The sequence below is a fragment of the Pithys albifrons genome, chromosome 3 (assembly GCF_047495875.1).
Source record: "Pithys albifrons albifrons isolate INPA30051 chromosome 3, PitAlb_v1, whole genome shotgun sequence".
In the NCBI taxonomy this organism is placed as follows: Eukaryota; Metazoa; Chordata; class Aves; order Passeriformes; family Thamnophilidae; genus Pithys; species Pithys albifrons.
This window is the reverse complement of record NC_092460.1, coordinates 60,969,841-60,985,345: the sequence shown is the minus strand read 5'-3', so window position 1 is coordinate 60,985,345 and position 15,505 is coordinate 60,969,841. Positions and strand designations below refer to the sequence as shown.

Here is a 15,505-nt window from a genome sequence, read left to right as displayed (position 1 = left end):
AACAATGTCAGGAACTTTGTCCAGAGTTTTAATAAATAGGAAAGAGTGAAAGAATATAATGGCATCACGTGTTCTATCAGATGATAGTAAGGACTAGAAAGAAGTAGGAGTAGCAAGAATATAAAAATTCTACTCTGTTTTTAAACACAAATTCTTTCCTGTTGCATATTGATAAAATAAACTGATTCTTTGCTGATTTTTAAAACCACAGATAATAAGAGCTATGATATCAAAGTGCAGTGGCACAAATTGTGTTTAAAAGGGATTCAAAATAGCATGCTGATTTCTAGCTCTGTTGCCTTAAATCAGAGATTATATTGTGCTTTTCCTTTTACCTACTTGAATCCTTTCCAGATAATTTCATTGCATTTTCACACTGAAGCAAGTTCCACATTTTGAAGAAATAAGTCACTTCTTCAGTAATTCAGGAGTGAGCAGTATAGTATCTTCTCCAAATATTTCTGCACTGAAATAAGCAGTTTTTAAGGAGGAGACTGGTACCTTGATGAATCAGTTACAGTAAGAAGAGGCTATTTCAGGTGTTTTTCCTCAGAAATTTCAGTATCAGGATATGATGCTTTCACTGAGCTAGTGTCATCCAGGGTAAAGGCTTCAGTTGGGAGGTCTGGATTCTGTGCTGTACTTGAGCGTTACCCTGCTTTGCAGATTTGGGTAGTTCATGAGTTACTTTATCTCTGTGCTAGACTACAATAAACTTTGTTACCTGAGGGGCATCTTTCTGAGAGCCTTTGAAAAGCAAATATACTTATTTATGGCCAGTAGTATTTCTCACATTAACTGGGTTAGCCTTCAGTAATTTCAGTTGTTATTTCTTGCTCATGTTACTCATGTACTTTTTATTTATATTTTTCATTTATCTTAGTGGCCCTTTGCTATTTGGAGGTTTAGAATCTCCAGTATGAAAGTGTCTTTTAATTTTCTGCTCTATGTTTTTCCCTTTTGGAGTTTTGTGCTATTCAGCTTCCAAAGAATGAGTATTATTTAAGAGTTTCTGTGCTTAAGGATGAATGTTAATAAGGCCATGACATTATCCAGTTGGCACTTCCAAATTACTTAATTCCTTTTGTTGCTTTGTGTATTGCCACTCTGAAGTATGACATCAGTTGATATCCTTAAAGAAAGACACTTTTCTCCACCTGAAAACGCACTACTAAACTTGAATATTCTTCCTATGTTACTTCTTTTACAGTGATGATTTTGGATGAAAATAAGGAACCAGTGAAGGCTAATACTTTGGGAACTATTGTGGTAAAGTAAGAAAAATAAGTATCTTATGGTTAAGGGAAGCTTCCTACATAGATTGATTGTCTTTTGACTAAAGTTTATATGTATACATATAAAACACAATGATTGAAGTAATGAAGATTGAAAAGCATGTCTATCTATGATACTGATACTAAACTGCCAGAAAGTTTTGTGTCCATTAATATTGAAAAATTGGAGATGAAATTGTGTGAGTCTGGATTGCTGGGGTTTTTTCTTAGACTACGACAAAGTTTACCATTTTCATAATTACCAGCCTCTGGCACAGCCTTCTTGTTGTGATGTATGAACAAGATACTGAATCATTCCCTTCACTCTTTTATGTTTCACTTCAGTGAAGTAGTTCAGCAGTGCAGATTGACAGACTTTGGCTTACAGGTGTGATACTGCTTCCTCTTTCACTATTTCCTAACCCCAATCAATGCCCATTTTTAGCGGGAGGACATCTATTTTCTGTTCTCTGTAAAAAAAACAAGATGTCTTTGTGTGCTTTGCATGAATCTTAATTTGTAGTAGAACTTGGACAGGATACATAGAGGAAAGGACTACAGCAATATTTTTGGTACCATGTACCAGACTTGTGTCAGATGTGTTCCATAAGCTTTGATACTGTTTTTGAAAGTACACCTTTTTTGGCACTTAGCTAAACTGGTTTCTGTTTAGATAGCACTGTGAACATCAGTTGTATTTGTGTTGCCTTATACCTTTTCACTGTTGCTAGAACCTTTCCGAGAAGGCAGTTAAATGCCTCCCTGACATCCGATCCCGTCAGGTCTCGGAAGCTAAGCAGGGTCAGCCCCGGATTAGTACTTGGATGGGAGACCTCCTGGGAAATGCTGGGTGCTGTAGGTTCTAGTCCTGAGGACTTCAATGTCACTGTCCAAGCTCGCTCAGCCGTGGCAGATGAACCTCAGGACTTAAATGGTGGGGCCAGTTCTGCGCACGCTGTGCCTCACCTGAAAAATCCACTGCGCAGGCTGGAAGGGCACACCCACGTGGGGACAGCCCTTCCCAAATCTTCGTTCGTGAAGCTGAGCCACACACACAGAACCTTTCTTATTCCTGTAACACTTGCTAGACTACTGCTTTCCAAAGCCCATGACAGCTGTGTATTCTGAATGTTTCACAGGCTTTTAAGCAAATGGCAGTTTCCTCAGACAGATGCTTACTTTGTGATGAATGTGGTAGCTGTAACCACCTCTGTTTTTAGTCACAGAAAATGCTCCAGCTCTGAGCACTTCCTAACTGCCAGAAAATACAATTCCCAAAGGAAATGCATTCATCTGTTTCTTCTGTGTCAAATTTTTGGAGAGTTGTGATAGTTCGGATTCTTCACTGCTTGCTTAGATGAATGGAAGGAAATATTAAGATTAGCAGTAACCTTCAGTGAACTGAAAATCTGTCAAAAGTTGAAGCATTGGGACAGATGTACCAATTTTGATGAATTGTCAGTGTAGTTAGCTCAGGATTGAGGCAAGAGGCACATGAGCTGCGGACGAGACCCTGTTAAGTGATAAGATTTGTGAAGGAAAAATGCTGTGGCAGCTCCAGAGAAGGGCAGCTTATTGCAGCTTTTGGTGACATGCTGAGCCTTGGCCACTGCCTACTGGACACTGCTTCGTATGGTACAGCATCTTCAGGAGGAAAGGAAACAGTAACAGACACCACAGCCTCTCAGGCTTCAGTGAAGCCAGAAAGGCAACCCAAGCCAGAAGTCACCCCTGTCCAAAAGGGGAAATACAAGACCAAATGAGTTTGCCAGGTGGATGACGATGGGGAGGTGGGACCCTCACCATCAGTGGACTCAGTAATCTATGCAATCTGTGGAAGGACATCACCTGATGAACAGGAGAGCTCATACTGACCTGGCTGATTTGAGTCTGGGATCTTGTGGGCGAAGGTGTGCAGCTTGATGGTACTTAAGCGAGGTTTTTGGGATCTCTGTCCCAGGATATGGGCATTGACCAGGGATTCCTGAGGAAATCAGAACCTCTCAGCCTCTAGATGCAGCTTTTCCTAAGTGTGAGGGATAGATGCACTTACAGGTGCATCATGACCCTTGGAAGACAATGGAGCAAGGAATCATATGCCTGAGAGAACTGGCATTGCTAGTGGTACTTTGTGCAGGGGATGGGCAATCCAGTAACAACCCAGACAAAGTCAAGTGCACATTGCAGATGGGGTTGAAACTTGCATGCCAAGGGCCATCAACATATTCCAGTATATTCTTACCAACAGTACCTTGGAAGTAGAACCAAGAGACAGTGGGCACTATAATGAATAGACTCCAGACATGTGATGAGATTGTCAATGCCTTGTTATGGGCCCACATCTCTTCCACAGAGAAACGGTGCAGACCTCCAGACTGTAACAGAGGGAGTTAGAGATGGCCACCAAACACTCAGGAGTTTAAAGAGAGCTTCATCCATGTCTTGCTGGTGCAAACTAGAGTCCTTGCTATTAGAAACAGGTGTTCCCTGGTGAGGGAGGGGGGATAATACCATATGAAGCAACCTGTATTCTTCCTACATGAACATGGGGTAGACATGGGAGGTGGGATGGAAAACCCACTATTTTTCCATGTTAGTAAATTGTTATTTTTTCACTAATAAGCTCCACTCATTTTTTTGTTGCTCTGTATTAGAGGCAGGGCTGAATAAAAGGGGGAGGGATTTAATTTTATTTGAGTTCCTGTCCCAGTATTTGTCTTTAAACCAAGACAAAAAGGATTACAAATGAGCTTGTATATTGAGTTGTTGTTATAGTAGTACAGTTTGGTTTGTTTTATCTTGTTCAGCATGACTTTTGCTGCAATTAAATAAACTGATAAGGAGAGATTTTTTTTCTGCTTGTTTTGAGTTTTTTTGCAGTGTATCACTGAAGAAAAAGTAATGACACTGACATACTGTTATTTTATTTTGTCCATATTTATTGTAATAGCCATTCAAAAATAGAGGGGAAAGTAGGGGGCAAAGAAATTACATTTTATCATAAAAGAGTTGATATGAAACTAATTCTGAGGTAGGTTAACTATCACCCCTCTTTCTATTGCAGCCTTTTTTTCTGACTTAGTCTTTTGAGACAATAGGATCTCCTAAAGTTCATTCTCCAGTTTAAAAAATCGCACACCAAAACAGAAACAAACCTGAAAAACACAAGCCAAGAAAATCCAAAAAGGTATTGATGAGGTTTAGGAGATAACTGTGGAATTTTTAACCCTTCCAACATTTGAAGCTTGGGTTTGTTAAAACAGAAGTTGGTTTTAGAGTATTACAGTTCACAGGACCTTAACATTTTGTTCCAGGTTTCATTCCAGTAAGTGACACAATTTGCTGCTGAGTTAATTGTTTTTTTGGTCATAGAAATCAATGGCCAATAGATTAAGGCATCACATTTTCTATCTTCTGCATCATTTATCTAAGCAGTTATTTAATTCTAAAACTTTCAAATTTTTATTAGAACAGAGTGTCATAAAGCCCTCCTGCAAAGAAGCCTTTTTTTTTCTTCAGCAGTCTTCTACTTGTATAGACCCCTTAAAAATAGTGGAGATGATTCCCATTGCTAGCAGTGTGTGTTTGTCACCTCAGGGCTCTGTCCCCATGCAGCTAAAAGGGGAGTCATGATGGTTCTGACTATTACTCTCTCATACTCTTAGCAGCAAAATATGGTGTACTATTTTAGAAAAAAAATGCAGGTATTTGCTTCATGTGTAGCATGTATGAGTTGAGAAATATTCTTCAGTATTTCTTGGAAAGGAGAATGGCCATACACTGCTTACAGTGCCAGCTGTGCAGAACTGGTGTGCTGCTTCCTGGTTATTTTTTGTTACAGACTAACTCGCAATGAAGACTGTTTGGTGTTGCTTGAGGCCTGCAGTGTTCATAAGTACAGTATTTAAAGTATCTATTCTTGCAGCAGAGCTTTTAAGTTTTAATTTTATCCTGCAGAGGAGCCAGATAGTTTAGAAAAATAATTCTTTCATGTAATTACTCCATCTTGCTGCCCCAACTATGTTCTTTTCTTTACTCATCTGCCAACTGCTACTGGGAGGTTTTTTCATGTAACCATCATCTCTGCCCTTTGGAGAGATTTTTCTCTGCCAAGAACTCTTATATTGGCTAATTTACTTGGACAACGCAATGACATTTTTGATTTCACAAGTCTTTCAGTATAAAGTAATCAAAAGCACTGTCACATTTATGATGGAAAGACAAGGGGAATTGAAGATGAATGCAGCTCATGAGGGTGAGTTTGTATGAATTGTTTTAAAATTTATATATGTGTCTTTTAGCTAGGAATTTTAGACATGAAAGATTCTGAGAATTTATTCTGAAGTGAAAATGATAGAAGGAATGACCTCCATTTCCATTAGCAAGACCAGTCTGGTTTAGTGACACACTTCTGCTTGCATTTTTCTGGTCTGCTTGTAATTAATACACACTCGAAAGTGATTAGCCATGAGAGTTTTCTAAGTTGTCTGTTCTTTCAAGGAACATTAAAAACAGAGAAATCCCATTTAAATTATAGTGCAGTGGGAAACTCAGTTTTGCTCTTGCACATTGTAAAGATCACAAACCCATTATTTCTGAAGCAGTCATCAGCACTGTCTCATTAGCTAGCATTATTCTTTATATTCATCCACAGCAATAGGATTGCATTTGCCTTCTGTTCATTCTGTCCATAGAGTAGTGACTGTCAGTAAATTTCCTGCTAGACCTGAGTTACACTTCCTCTCATGTTTGTATAGTTAATAGTGCCATAATAAAGGAGGTTTGCATGGCAAGTATTTACAAGTTTGCTTTACTGATCTCCACTGCACAGAATCACATAAATGTGTTCCATATTCAGCAGGTGGTGAGACAAGGTAGTTACATCTTACAGTGATTCTGAAATGCTTAGGTTGCATTGGTTAGATTGCGTGTAAGAATAGTGACTATGTCAGAGGCTCTGTATTAATGGGGATTTTTGGGGGGGAACTTGGGATTACTGGAGGAAGAGGAAGAAAAATATTATATCAAGAGTTAGAATTATTCAAATGACTCACTCCATTATATAGAGTAAAATCAAGCAAAACTTTATTTACAGTGCTGTAAAACATGAAGTATTTAAAATAATATTTATTCATGATAAATTTTAATAGTCAATATTTATAAAGAAAGAGCAATGATAAATTTACAGCTTTTTATTATTGATACTGTGAATGACCCTTCCCCCCAAAAACAGGACTTCGAGCCACGTTAGTGTAGGGTAAGATAAAAAGTAAAGGTCCTTTAATAACACAGGGCCTACAGCTCACAGGAATACAGGATGACATGCATGTGTCTCAGTTCTTGTTTCCATGGCTTTTATAATAAGATCCCTCCAATCATTGCTTTACACATTTCTCAGTCCAGCCCCAGTCCCACCCCTGGAATTGGGTCTGGGGTCGTCAAGACCCTCTGTCTTCAACTCTTCTTCCTCGGGCACACAAAGGTCTCTTGGAGCTCATCCAATTCTGGCTTTTGGGTCACTCTGACCTGTGTTTATGTTTCATTCTGTAGGCCTTCTGATATCCTTCAGCTCTTTACCTTGGAAAGGAGTCTAAACAAGATTAATTAACTAAAGGAATTTGAGCTCCCTGTTCTGGGACAGGGGTAGTGATAGAAAGGCATTAAACTTAAACTGTTAGAAATATTAACCCTCTAAAAATCTACAAGATGTGTTCCTAAAATCTACAAAATGTGAAAATCAGAACAAAAACACTTTCGGCATCATTACTTACATTATAGAGATTTTAAGTTAGCCAAGCAGAAACATGACAGTACTTTTGAAATAAATACTTTAAAGTGAATGTCCTTTAGTAGAAGAGAAGTTGTTCAGAGGTAAGCAACCCTTTTACAGTTCCTGTATGTGTGGTATGCTGTTCAATCTTTATACTGTATTTAGCGAGCAAATAAATGTTCAATAAAAAGCTTACTCATTCAATATTTCTTGCAATGCATTAAAAAAAATCAGCATCTATGTGGAAGTCTGTAGCAACCTGAGGCCAGGAATGTAATCTTTAAAATGCACAATAAGGCTAACCAGGAGAGCTTAAAGGAAAGAAAAGAGATAGAAAAAGATGTAATCTTTTGCAGCACAGTGTAGTATCTTGGTATTCCATTAAAAAATAAAGAAAAATCTTGTAAGAGTTGATGGGTCAACATTTGGACATTCTTACTTGGGATACACCCATGATAAAGGTCACAGCTCTTTATGCTCTCCTGCTGTCCAGGAAGAATAGGAGACCAAGAGGCAATGGCAATATGTTCTTGTAAGTAAGGGCTACACAGCCAGGTAAAGTGAAGATTTGCTAGATTTATAAGATGAGTGACCCTAGAAAGCAATGACTTTCAAAGGAGCTCTTATGTTACAGTGGCTAAACCTCTGAATACACAAGATCTTTGAATGAAAGGTAGCTGCAAGTGTAACTAAGCAGGCAATATCATTCCTTGTTATTCAGTAGGGAAACTGAAAAGGAGCCAACATTACTATCTATGAATATGATGTTCATAAATCTATTAATGCGTTGTGTTTGGTTCTTATGGCCATATTACAAAAGGCTATTCAGAAAATAAGTATGCTTTAGGGAAAATATGAATGATTGTGACCATAGTGCTGGAATGCTTGTGGTATGAAAACCTGTGGCATGTAGTTCAGCCAAGACTGGTAAAATAGTAGCTTTGTCAAGGCCAGGAAATACCCAGAGGACAAAAACATCTCTGAGAGATGGCTGTTTAATCTATCGTGAAGAGATAGGAAGCTGAAGCTAGATGTATTCAGATGAGAAATAAAACACTGTTTTAACAGTGAAAGTATTAAACCATTGGAACAAATTCTAGGGAGTGGGATGGTTTACTTTGACACTTACTAGGTGAAGTCTGGATATCTATTTTAACCAAAAATTGTCAGGTTCAGGCAGGATTTAGTAGATGGCATCTTTTAGCCTGTGTTATATGGGCAGTCAGTTCAGATAAAAAAATCTGTGCAAAAGATTTATCTCCCTGAAAGCCTTCTACATGTTTATCAACAAGTACAATAAGGAGGACTTCCAGTGTGAGAGCAATCTGAGCAAAATGGGTTTTCTAGCAGATCTCTGTCTGAGTACATGTAAATAGCATGTGAACTTTCTTTACTTTGAACATTTTCCAATCACTTCCACTAGGTTTTGATTGCTTTCTCTCTTCCCCACTATATTTTTTCTGCAAAATCCACACTGAGACTAACTTTTGTGACCCCCTTCAGCTAACTGAAGTAGTATTTCATGCAGACAGATGAACATTTGAGATCCTCTACTCTTCTCTACCCTTTCATGTGCTGTTGTTCCTAGTGTCTGAAAAAGCTTCCAGATGCCTTTCAAACTTGCAATCAAAAATTTCTGTAAGAGTGGTGTTTATGCACAGCACTACATAAAAGCTGTGTAATCATTATAGCTGCCAGTCAAGATGATTTAGTTCCATTCATAAGCCCAAACTCATTTAACAGTGACTTATACTTGCTTTGACTGGCTGTAATGAACAGCCTGTGAGTGTCATTGTCTACCATAAAATAAAAGGATGTCTTCTGAATTTCAGCAAGGTAGCATTGCCAATAGTTTTTGACTTTCATTTGTACTTCCAAAAATCTGATTTTCTGTGTAAATTATCTTTTGAGAGCTCTATCTATAATTGCTTAGTTCTGTTAACAAGTAATCTTACACCATTTTGATGAGTGTCATTTTGAAAGCGTGTTATACGTGGTAGTTAGATTTTCTTGGGCTAAGCTAAAGAGTGGACTGTTCTGTGAAAGGTCAGCTACCATTGTATGAAAAATAAATGAATTTTGAAACAATGCTTAGAAAACAAATAATGACTGTTAAAGTACTTCAGAGGTATTTTTGTCATGCTGCTGAGCTCACCTATCTGTCTCAGTTTCTCCAGTTTATAAGGAAATTACCTTCTTATCTTTGTAAAATGTAACCGGAGTGAATCTTTGTTAAATGAACCCATATAATTTACATCATTAATTTACACAGTTTACCTGGTTTTTCTAGTGCTGTTCTAAATGTATTCAACCCTGAAATGAGAAATGGGCCTGGATCTATACTCTTGTAGTTCTACAGTTTTAATCTTGATTTCACCAGAGTAAATGGAGAATAGCATAATTGTACTGCTGTTATTGAACTGGTGAAAAACTGGAATAGCAATCAAAATTCAGACCTGTACATCTTTTTTTGAGGTTTGGAATCCAGAGGTAAACTTTTCATTCGCATGTTTTTATTTATCTCATTGTAGAATTTGCGCTTGAACCTCCACTTGGATTTGAAACTTTGCCTCTTTGCTAGTTAAGTTGACTTTAGTTAGCCTGATCCAATATAACTGCGAACAAATTCATGTTTTACAAAAAGCTGTCAAGCTTGTCTTGAATTTGTATTTGCTGAAGCTAGTGACTGTCTTCTGTAGAAAGAAGAAGCAATGTTAAAATAGAAGACACTACCAGTTATGACCATATGAAAAATCAAAACAAGACTCCTGTAAAGGAGGGCTCATCTTTGAACTGTTAGCAGGTGTAGAGGCTCACTACTGCTTCTTTGTGCTTTGGCATGCAGGGGGAGAGTTAACAGATAGCTAGAGAAATACAGTGAATATGTCCCAAAGGAAAACCAAGCAAAGCAACTTCTTTGTATTTTGTGGAAATGGTAGTGAGGGAACCTACTTCTTTCTGCTTTGGTTTGTGGTTCTCTCCTTTGTGAAAGGAAACTAGGACCATCTGTGGGGCAATCATGCTTACTTATGCATACCTGGAATTTTTGATCAATATACCTGCTTGATAAAAATAACCCCAAAGGGTCTTGAGTATCAACTCAGTGTCTGGGCAAAAAGGCAGTAGTTTTTAAATATTGTATGCCTGTAGTCATGTGTTACAGGGAGAAGATACAAACTTGTTGGAGTGAGTCCAGAGAAGGGCAATGAGTCTGGTGAAGGGTCTGGAGCACAATCCCTATGGGGAGAGGCTGAGGGAGCTGGAGTTGTTTAGTTTGGAGAAGAGGAGGCTCAAGGGAGACCTTGTGGCTCTGAAAGGGGATTGTAGCCACGTGTGGGCCAGTCTCTTCTCCCAGGCAACCAGCAACAGGACAAGAGGACATAGTCTTAAGATGCACAAGGAGAGGTTCAGGTTGTATATTAACAAGGAGGTTCCTCACAGAAAGGGTGATTTGGCATTGGAATGGACTGCTTATGGAGGTGGTGAAGTCACTGTCCCTGGAAGTGTTTAATGTAACACTCTATGTGGCACTTGGTGTCTGGTCTAGTTGACATCACGATGTTACATCATAAGTTGGACTCGATGATCTCAGAGGCCTTTTCCAGCCTAATTGATTCTGTGATTCTCTGAAACCAAACATCCCAAAATGTTCCTTTTTTTGTATGGAGAGGTTGAGAAAAGCAAGGCATGTTTGCTTCCAGGTTGCTGTTATTTTCTGACTCTCTCATTTTATCTCTTCTGGCTACTTGCATGTAATTATGATCCAGTTCTGCTCCCTTTGGAATTTATGGCAGCCTTCTCCCTGACAGCAGTGGGTTGGAGGTATTTTTGCCTCCCGACATTTCGGTTCTGATGTCCTGACAAAATTCCAATACATGTAATTATGTTCTGGCAAACTGAATTCTGCCTTTATTAGTTGTGCTTGCACAGAAACTAGAAATTCTAGTCAGTCATGATGCTAAGAACTTTACTCTCATGAAAGAATTGTATGTGCCCACTGTTCTGGAATTATTTTGCCTGAAAGATGGACACACGGAAGATGGCATTGAATTCCTGCTTAGTGGATGAATGGGGTCTTAATGTAAAGCAATCTTTCATAGAAAGCCATGGAAGCACATTTTCAGATGTTGCCTGTATTGTGCACGATATAGTGCATGATATGCACTATAGAGATACTTGTGGTAGCCACTAGTTTAGCAATCTGTTTTCCACAGACTCAAGAAATATGCTCTGAGGATGTACTTACCAATGCAATTTTCCTAAAAAAGACCCCAACCAAAACAACACAATGAAACATGAGATACCCTCTCTGCCCTCCTCCACCCACCCCGCCCCAAAATAAAAATCCAAACCAGGAGTTGGTGGGAGCAAAGACTACATTTTTGGTGATATGTTATGCACTTCTGTGTTTAGATTTCTAAACAGTTACTGAAAGGAAAATACTTTTCTGATTTCAGCAGTAATTTTTTTTCTATTTAATTACTAACTGCAAAGTACTGAATAGAGCTATGGGGAAATTAAGGACTTTATCAATATGAATTGTCCTTCCTCTCCTATCACAAGGATGTTTCAGACTGCTAAATAAATTTAAAGAGCAAAATTTGCAGTGACTGAGGCTGTTATGAATTGCTATGCTATTAGCAACCAGGCAACAACCATAGTAACTGTCATTCTCTTGTGGTTTTCCTTTAATCTAAACAAAAGATTTTTTTCTTCTAAACTCATATGTACACAAACACCAGGATCAATATATTGGTTTTTAAATCTTTTTTTCAAGGCAAACACTCTATAGGTCATGTTTGTTTATCACAGAGATGCTTAGTAAGCTTAGGGCAGTGAATTTATTCTAGATGAGCAGAAACCAACCTGCCTTCCTGAACCCTGCATGTCTACCTGGGAAGTGTCTTGGCATTTCTGGCCATACTTTCCTAACTGTACTTTCAAGTAATGTGATTTATGGGACATGTTGAGCCACAGCCCTCAGAGAAAGTAGTAATGTTTATAGTAGTACATTCAGTTGTGCGGAGCTGAATTAAGCTGAAAAAAACCCTAGGATTGTCAAAAACCCTATGTATTCGAATCATTACTGGATGATATGGCCTTTTCAGTGTAGTTTGTACTATTTATATTGTATTTATATTTATGCCATACTTAGGATTAATGTATGGATAGATAGATACATAGATAGCTACATAGATAACTACTCTTTTTATAAATGTCACAGAGGTAGTGGCACCTGTTCTTGTGGCCTGAACATCATAGGAGACTTGTAATGATACCAGTGTTGCTATGCTACAGAAGCGTTTCACTGCTAGAGATGTTGCCTTCAGGTGTCACGGGCACACTACCAGTAGAAAGCAAAATACCTCTGGCTAAATGTTTGCTAGTTAGGATTGCAGTCATATGCTAGTAAAACCTGTATGGGATGTTTATGATTTTATTTAAATAAATATGTTTGCTTGCATGGTCATTCTCTCTCTATCATTAGGGTAAACCTCATAAAACTTGTGTTGATATGCCTCAATATATATTTCTTAAGCAGTTGAAGAAACCTGTGTTTAACCCAGTCAGAGATTTGAAGGCAGAAACAACCACTTCTTTGTTAGCTGAGGCTCCTGTAGCTTCTTGTCTTCATATGTATGTGAAGTGTCCCATATTTTCTCATGCTCATAGCGTTGGGTAAGGGATGTATAGTATGCATTCAAAACTTAGCAAATGAAGCAATCCAGAATTTTGCAGCTTCACTTTCTAAAAAAAAAAAGTTCAATTATTTTAGAAAGTTCTACTAGTGACTTTTATCAATATACTTTCAAAGAACTTCTCCAGTCTTTCCAATAATTTTGTGCAGTTTACATATAAAAGCATCTTTATTCATTTGATCATAATTGAAATCCACTGAGTTACATCTTTTAACAGAAACTGAAGATTTGCATGTCTCCTAATTCATCTGTCATGCATGTGTGAGTATGTATGGGTGTTAGAGAAAGAGATAATGAAGTTGCCTGTATCATAGAATATATGCACTCATTTCTGACAGATTCTCAATCCTTAGAAATGTTGAAAGTTGAATGCTGTTAACATATTTATAGTACAGTATGTGGTGTTTTGCTTGTGTTATATAAAAAGTCAGGTCTGAATACAGTGCAGACCTATGTGCATATGTTCGCAATAATATATGTTCTTTTTTATCTGTTGTCCACATATTATTAAGCTGAACTGTTTTCTCATTGTATAAACAATGATTATCTGAATATGAAGGATGAATGGAGAGCCTCAGTTGTACTTGTTATATCTGTATTTCTTACTACTTCCCTCTGCTCTTTTCAATTTAAGGTTGCCTTTGCCTCCTGGTGCATTTTCAGGTCTTTGGGAAAATCAAGAAACATTCCAGAAGTTATATTTCCAGAAGTTTCCAGTAAGAATTATGGAATCTTTTGTATCAACTCTAGGTAGTCGTGCAGAACTGAATGATAAGAGATTTAACATGGATAACAGTTTATAATAAATTGTCATAATTTAATTGGAGATCTTTGATATAAGTGTAAAACCATTTCAAGGTGAAACTTTTTTCATCTATAACTTAAGCTCCTGGGCATATTCTGGGTTTTTTTGAGATCTGAAACAGAAGAAGTAAATCTCAAGCTTCTGAGCCAAAAGTAATTTTATGTCATTTAACCTAATAAAAGGTGCAAGCCTGCAACCTTAGACTAGCATAGCTTCAAATATACTACTCCTACTGCCATGCAGTCATGTTATCTTGGTATCAGTCCAAAATGCACACTTGTCCGCTATGCACTTAAATACATTGGAGGCTCCTTATTGCACTATTTATGCTTCCGTGTCAGATGAACTATCCCAGGATTGGCTGCCTCCTTTCATTGTAGGAAGGGATTGGCCCTATACAAATGTTCAAAATGGAATATATGTTCAGTAGATGTTCAATAAAAGTAAATAAGTGAATTGGTCAGGTGAATTAGTTCTCATGTGCACTTGCATCATGATGGCGATCTATGTTTGGATACAGCAAACAGAAATATCTTTAGGAGCAATTTGATAACTGTCATTATATTGTAACAATTCCATTCTCCTTGTGTAGATCCAGGCAACATCCTCCTCCAAGCTGTCAGGGATCAAAGTAAGCAGAGTTGGAAAAAAATGCAAGTTTATGCATTGTCTTCTGTTCTGTATTAACAAAGACTGCAAAACCTTTCTGGAAAAGGAGCTGCATGGCATATTAGACATAAAAATAGTGAAAAATATTACAGAATTAAATCTTTCAAGCACCAAATGCATATTTAATTTGAAAAAGGGTTGATTTTTCTTTTTGTTTGTTTCATGGTAAATTACTGATATTCCTAGTACTCTTTCTGAATTTATTTTTCATTGTGTTGTGTTTAGGGATATTACGATACTATGGATGCTGGTTATATGGATGAAGATGGTTATTTATATGTGCTGTCTCGAGCTGATGATGTGATCAATGTTGCTGGACACAGAATTTCAGCAGGTGCAATTGAAGAGGTTAGCATAGCCTGACAGCAAAATAGAAGAGTGAAAGATGAATAGAACAAATTGAGACTGAAAATCTCACAAAATAACTCATTCGCTTTCTGCTCTTCTTATTTGCGTTTCTGTTGGTATTTTTAACCAAAACATTTCCTATTTCAGCTTCTTCCTATTAAGGTGCTTTCCAGAACATAATAAATTTAGTCAATAATAAGCAGTTTGTACCATGGGATTGATAAGACAGGCATATGGGAAGCACAGCTGTTAGCTCTGATAACATATTTATTTGGGAATATGTTAAGGTAAAGTAGGGTCAGTGTGCCAAGGAGTTTCACCAACTACTGTAGTTACTTAGGAGTAGAAACTTTTATTCCTAAAATACAGTGCTCAGTGTTGGATGAATTCTTTTCACATAGCCTCACATGTCTTCATTTGAAGACTTTCCTTCACAGTTTCTTGACAGCTGTTTTGTCTCTTGCTGTATGAGCAGTGCTAAATGAGCAATGAAAATTTCTGTAAAAACCTCCTGCTGTTAAATTGGGAGTCATTAATGTAATACCCATGCAACTCAAAACGTTGAAAATAGTGCAGTACATAATAGTGTCTGAATTTCATATCGTTGCTCACTCACCCCTCTGCAACTGCTGTGATTGATTGCCAGTTACAAATTTCCCTGATGACATATCAGTTCCTTATTTGGGAAGTATAGGAAAAGGTGTGCTGGTCATGTACAAGGAAAAATACACTTATAAGAACTCTGAATTTAACAGTTTACTGAATCACAAACCAGTAATTTCTTGGTTTGTAATGTTTGTTAGGCTAGTGAGTATTTTTTTTAAAGGCTAGGAAATTTAGAAGAGAATATAAGAAATTCTGATTACACTGAAGTGAACAAATTCAGATAGACACAGTCAGTCTGTTGACAATCTGTCAGCCAGGGAGCTAAACCTGGAAG

General features: G+C 37.6%; 1 protein-coding gene across 6 annotated transcripts in view; it reads left to right on the top strand.

Annotated features, from left to right (window-relative positions):
- The window catches only part of ACSS3 (acyl-CoA synthetase short chain family member 3), an 88,891-nt gene that overhangs the window by 68,858 nt on the left and 4,528 nt on the right, over positions 1–15,505 (top strand). For 5 of the 6 annotated variants that reach the window (XM_071552151.1, XM_071552152.1, XM_071552153.1 and 2 more), the window contains 3 exons: positions 1,211–1,274; positions 13,378–13,459; positions 14,443–14,565. In XM_071552151.1, the coding sequence (XP_071408252.1) occupies positions 1,211–1,274; positions 13,378–13,459; positions 14,443–14,565 (269 nt within the window). The remainder of the gene's footprint in view (positions 1–1,210; positions 1,275–13,377; positions 13,460–14,442; positions 14,566–15,505) is intronic. The other variant, XM_071552150.1, reaches the window with a different exon arrangement.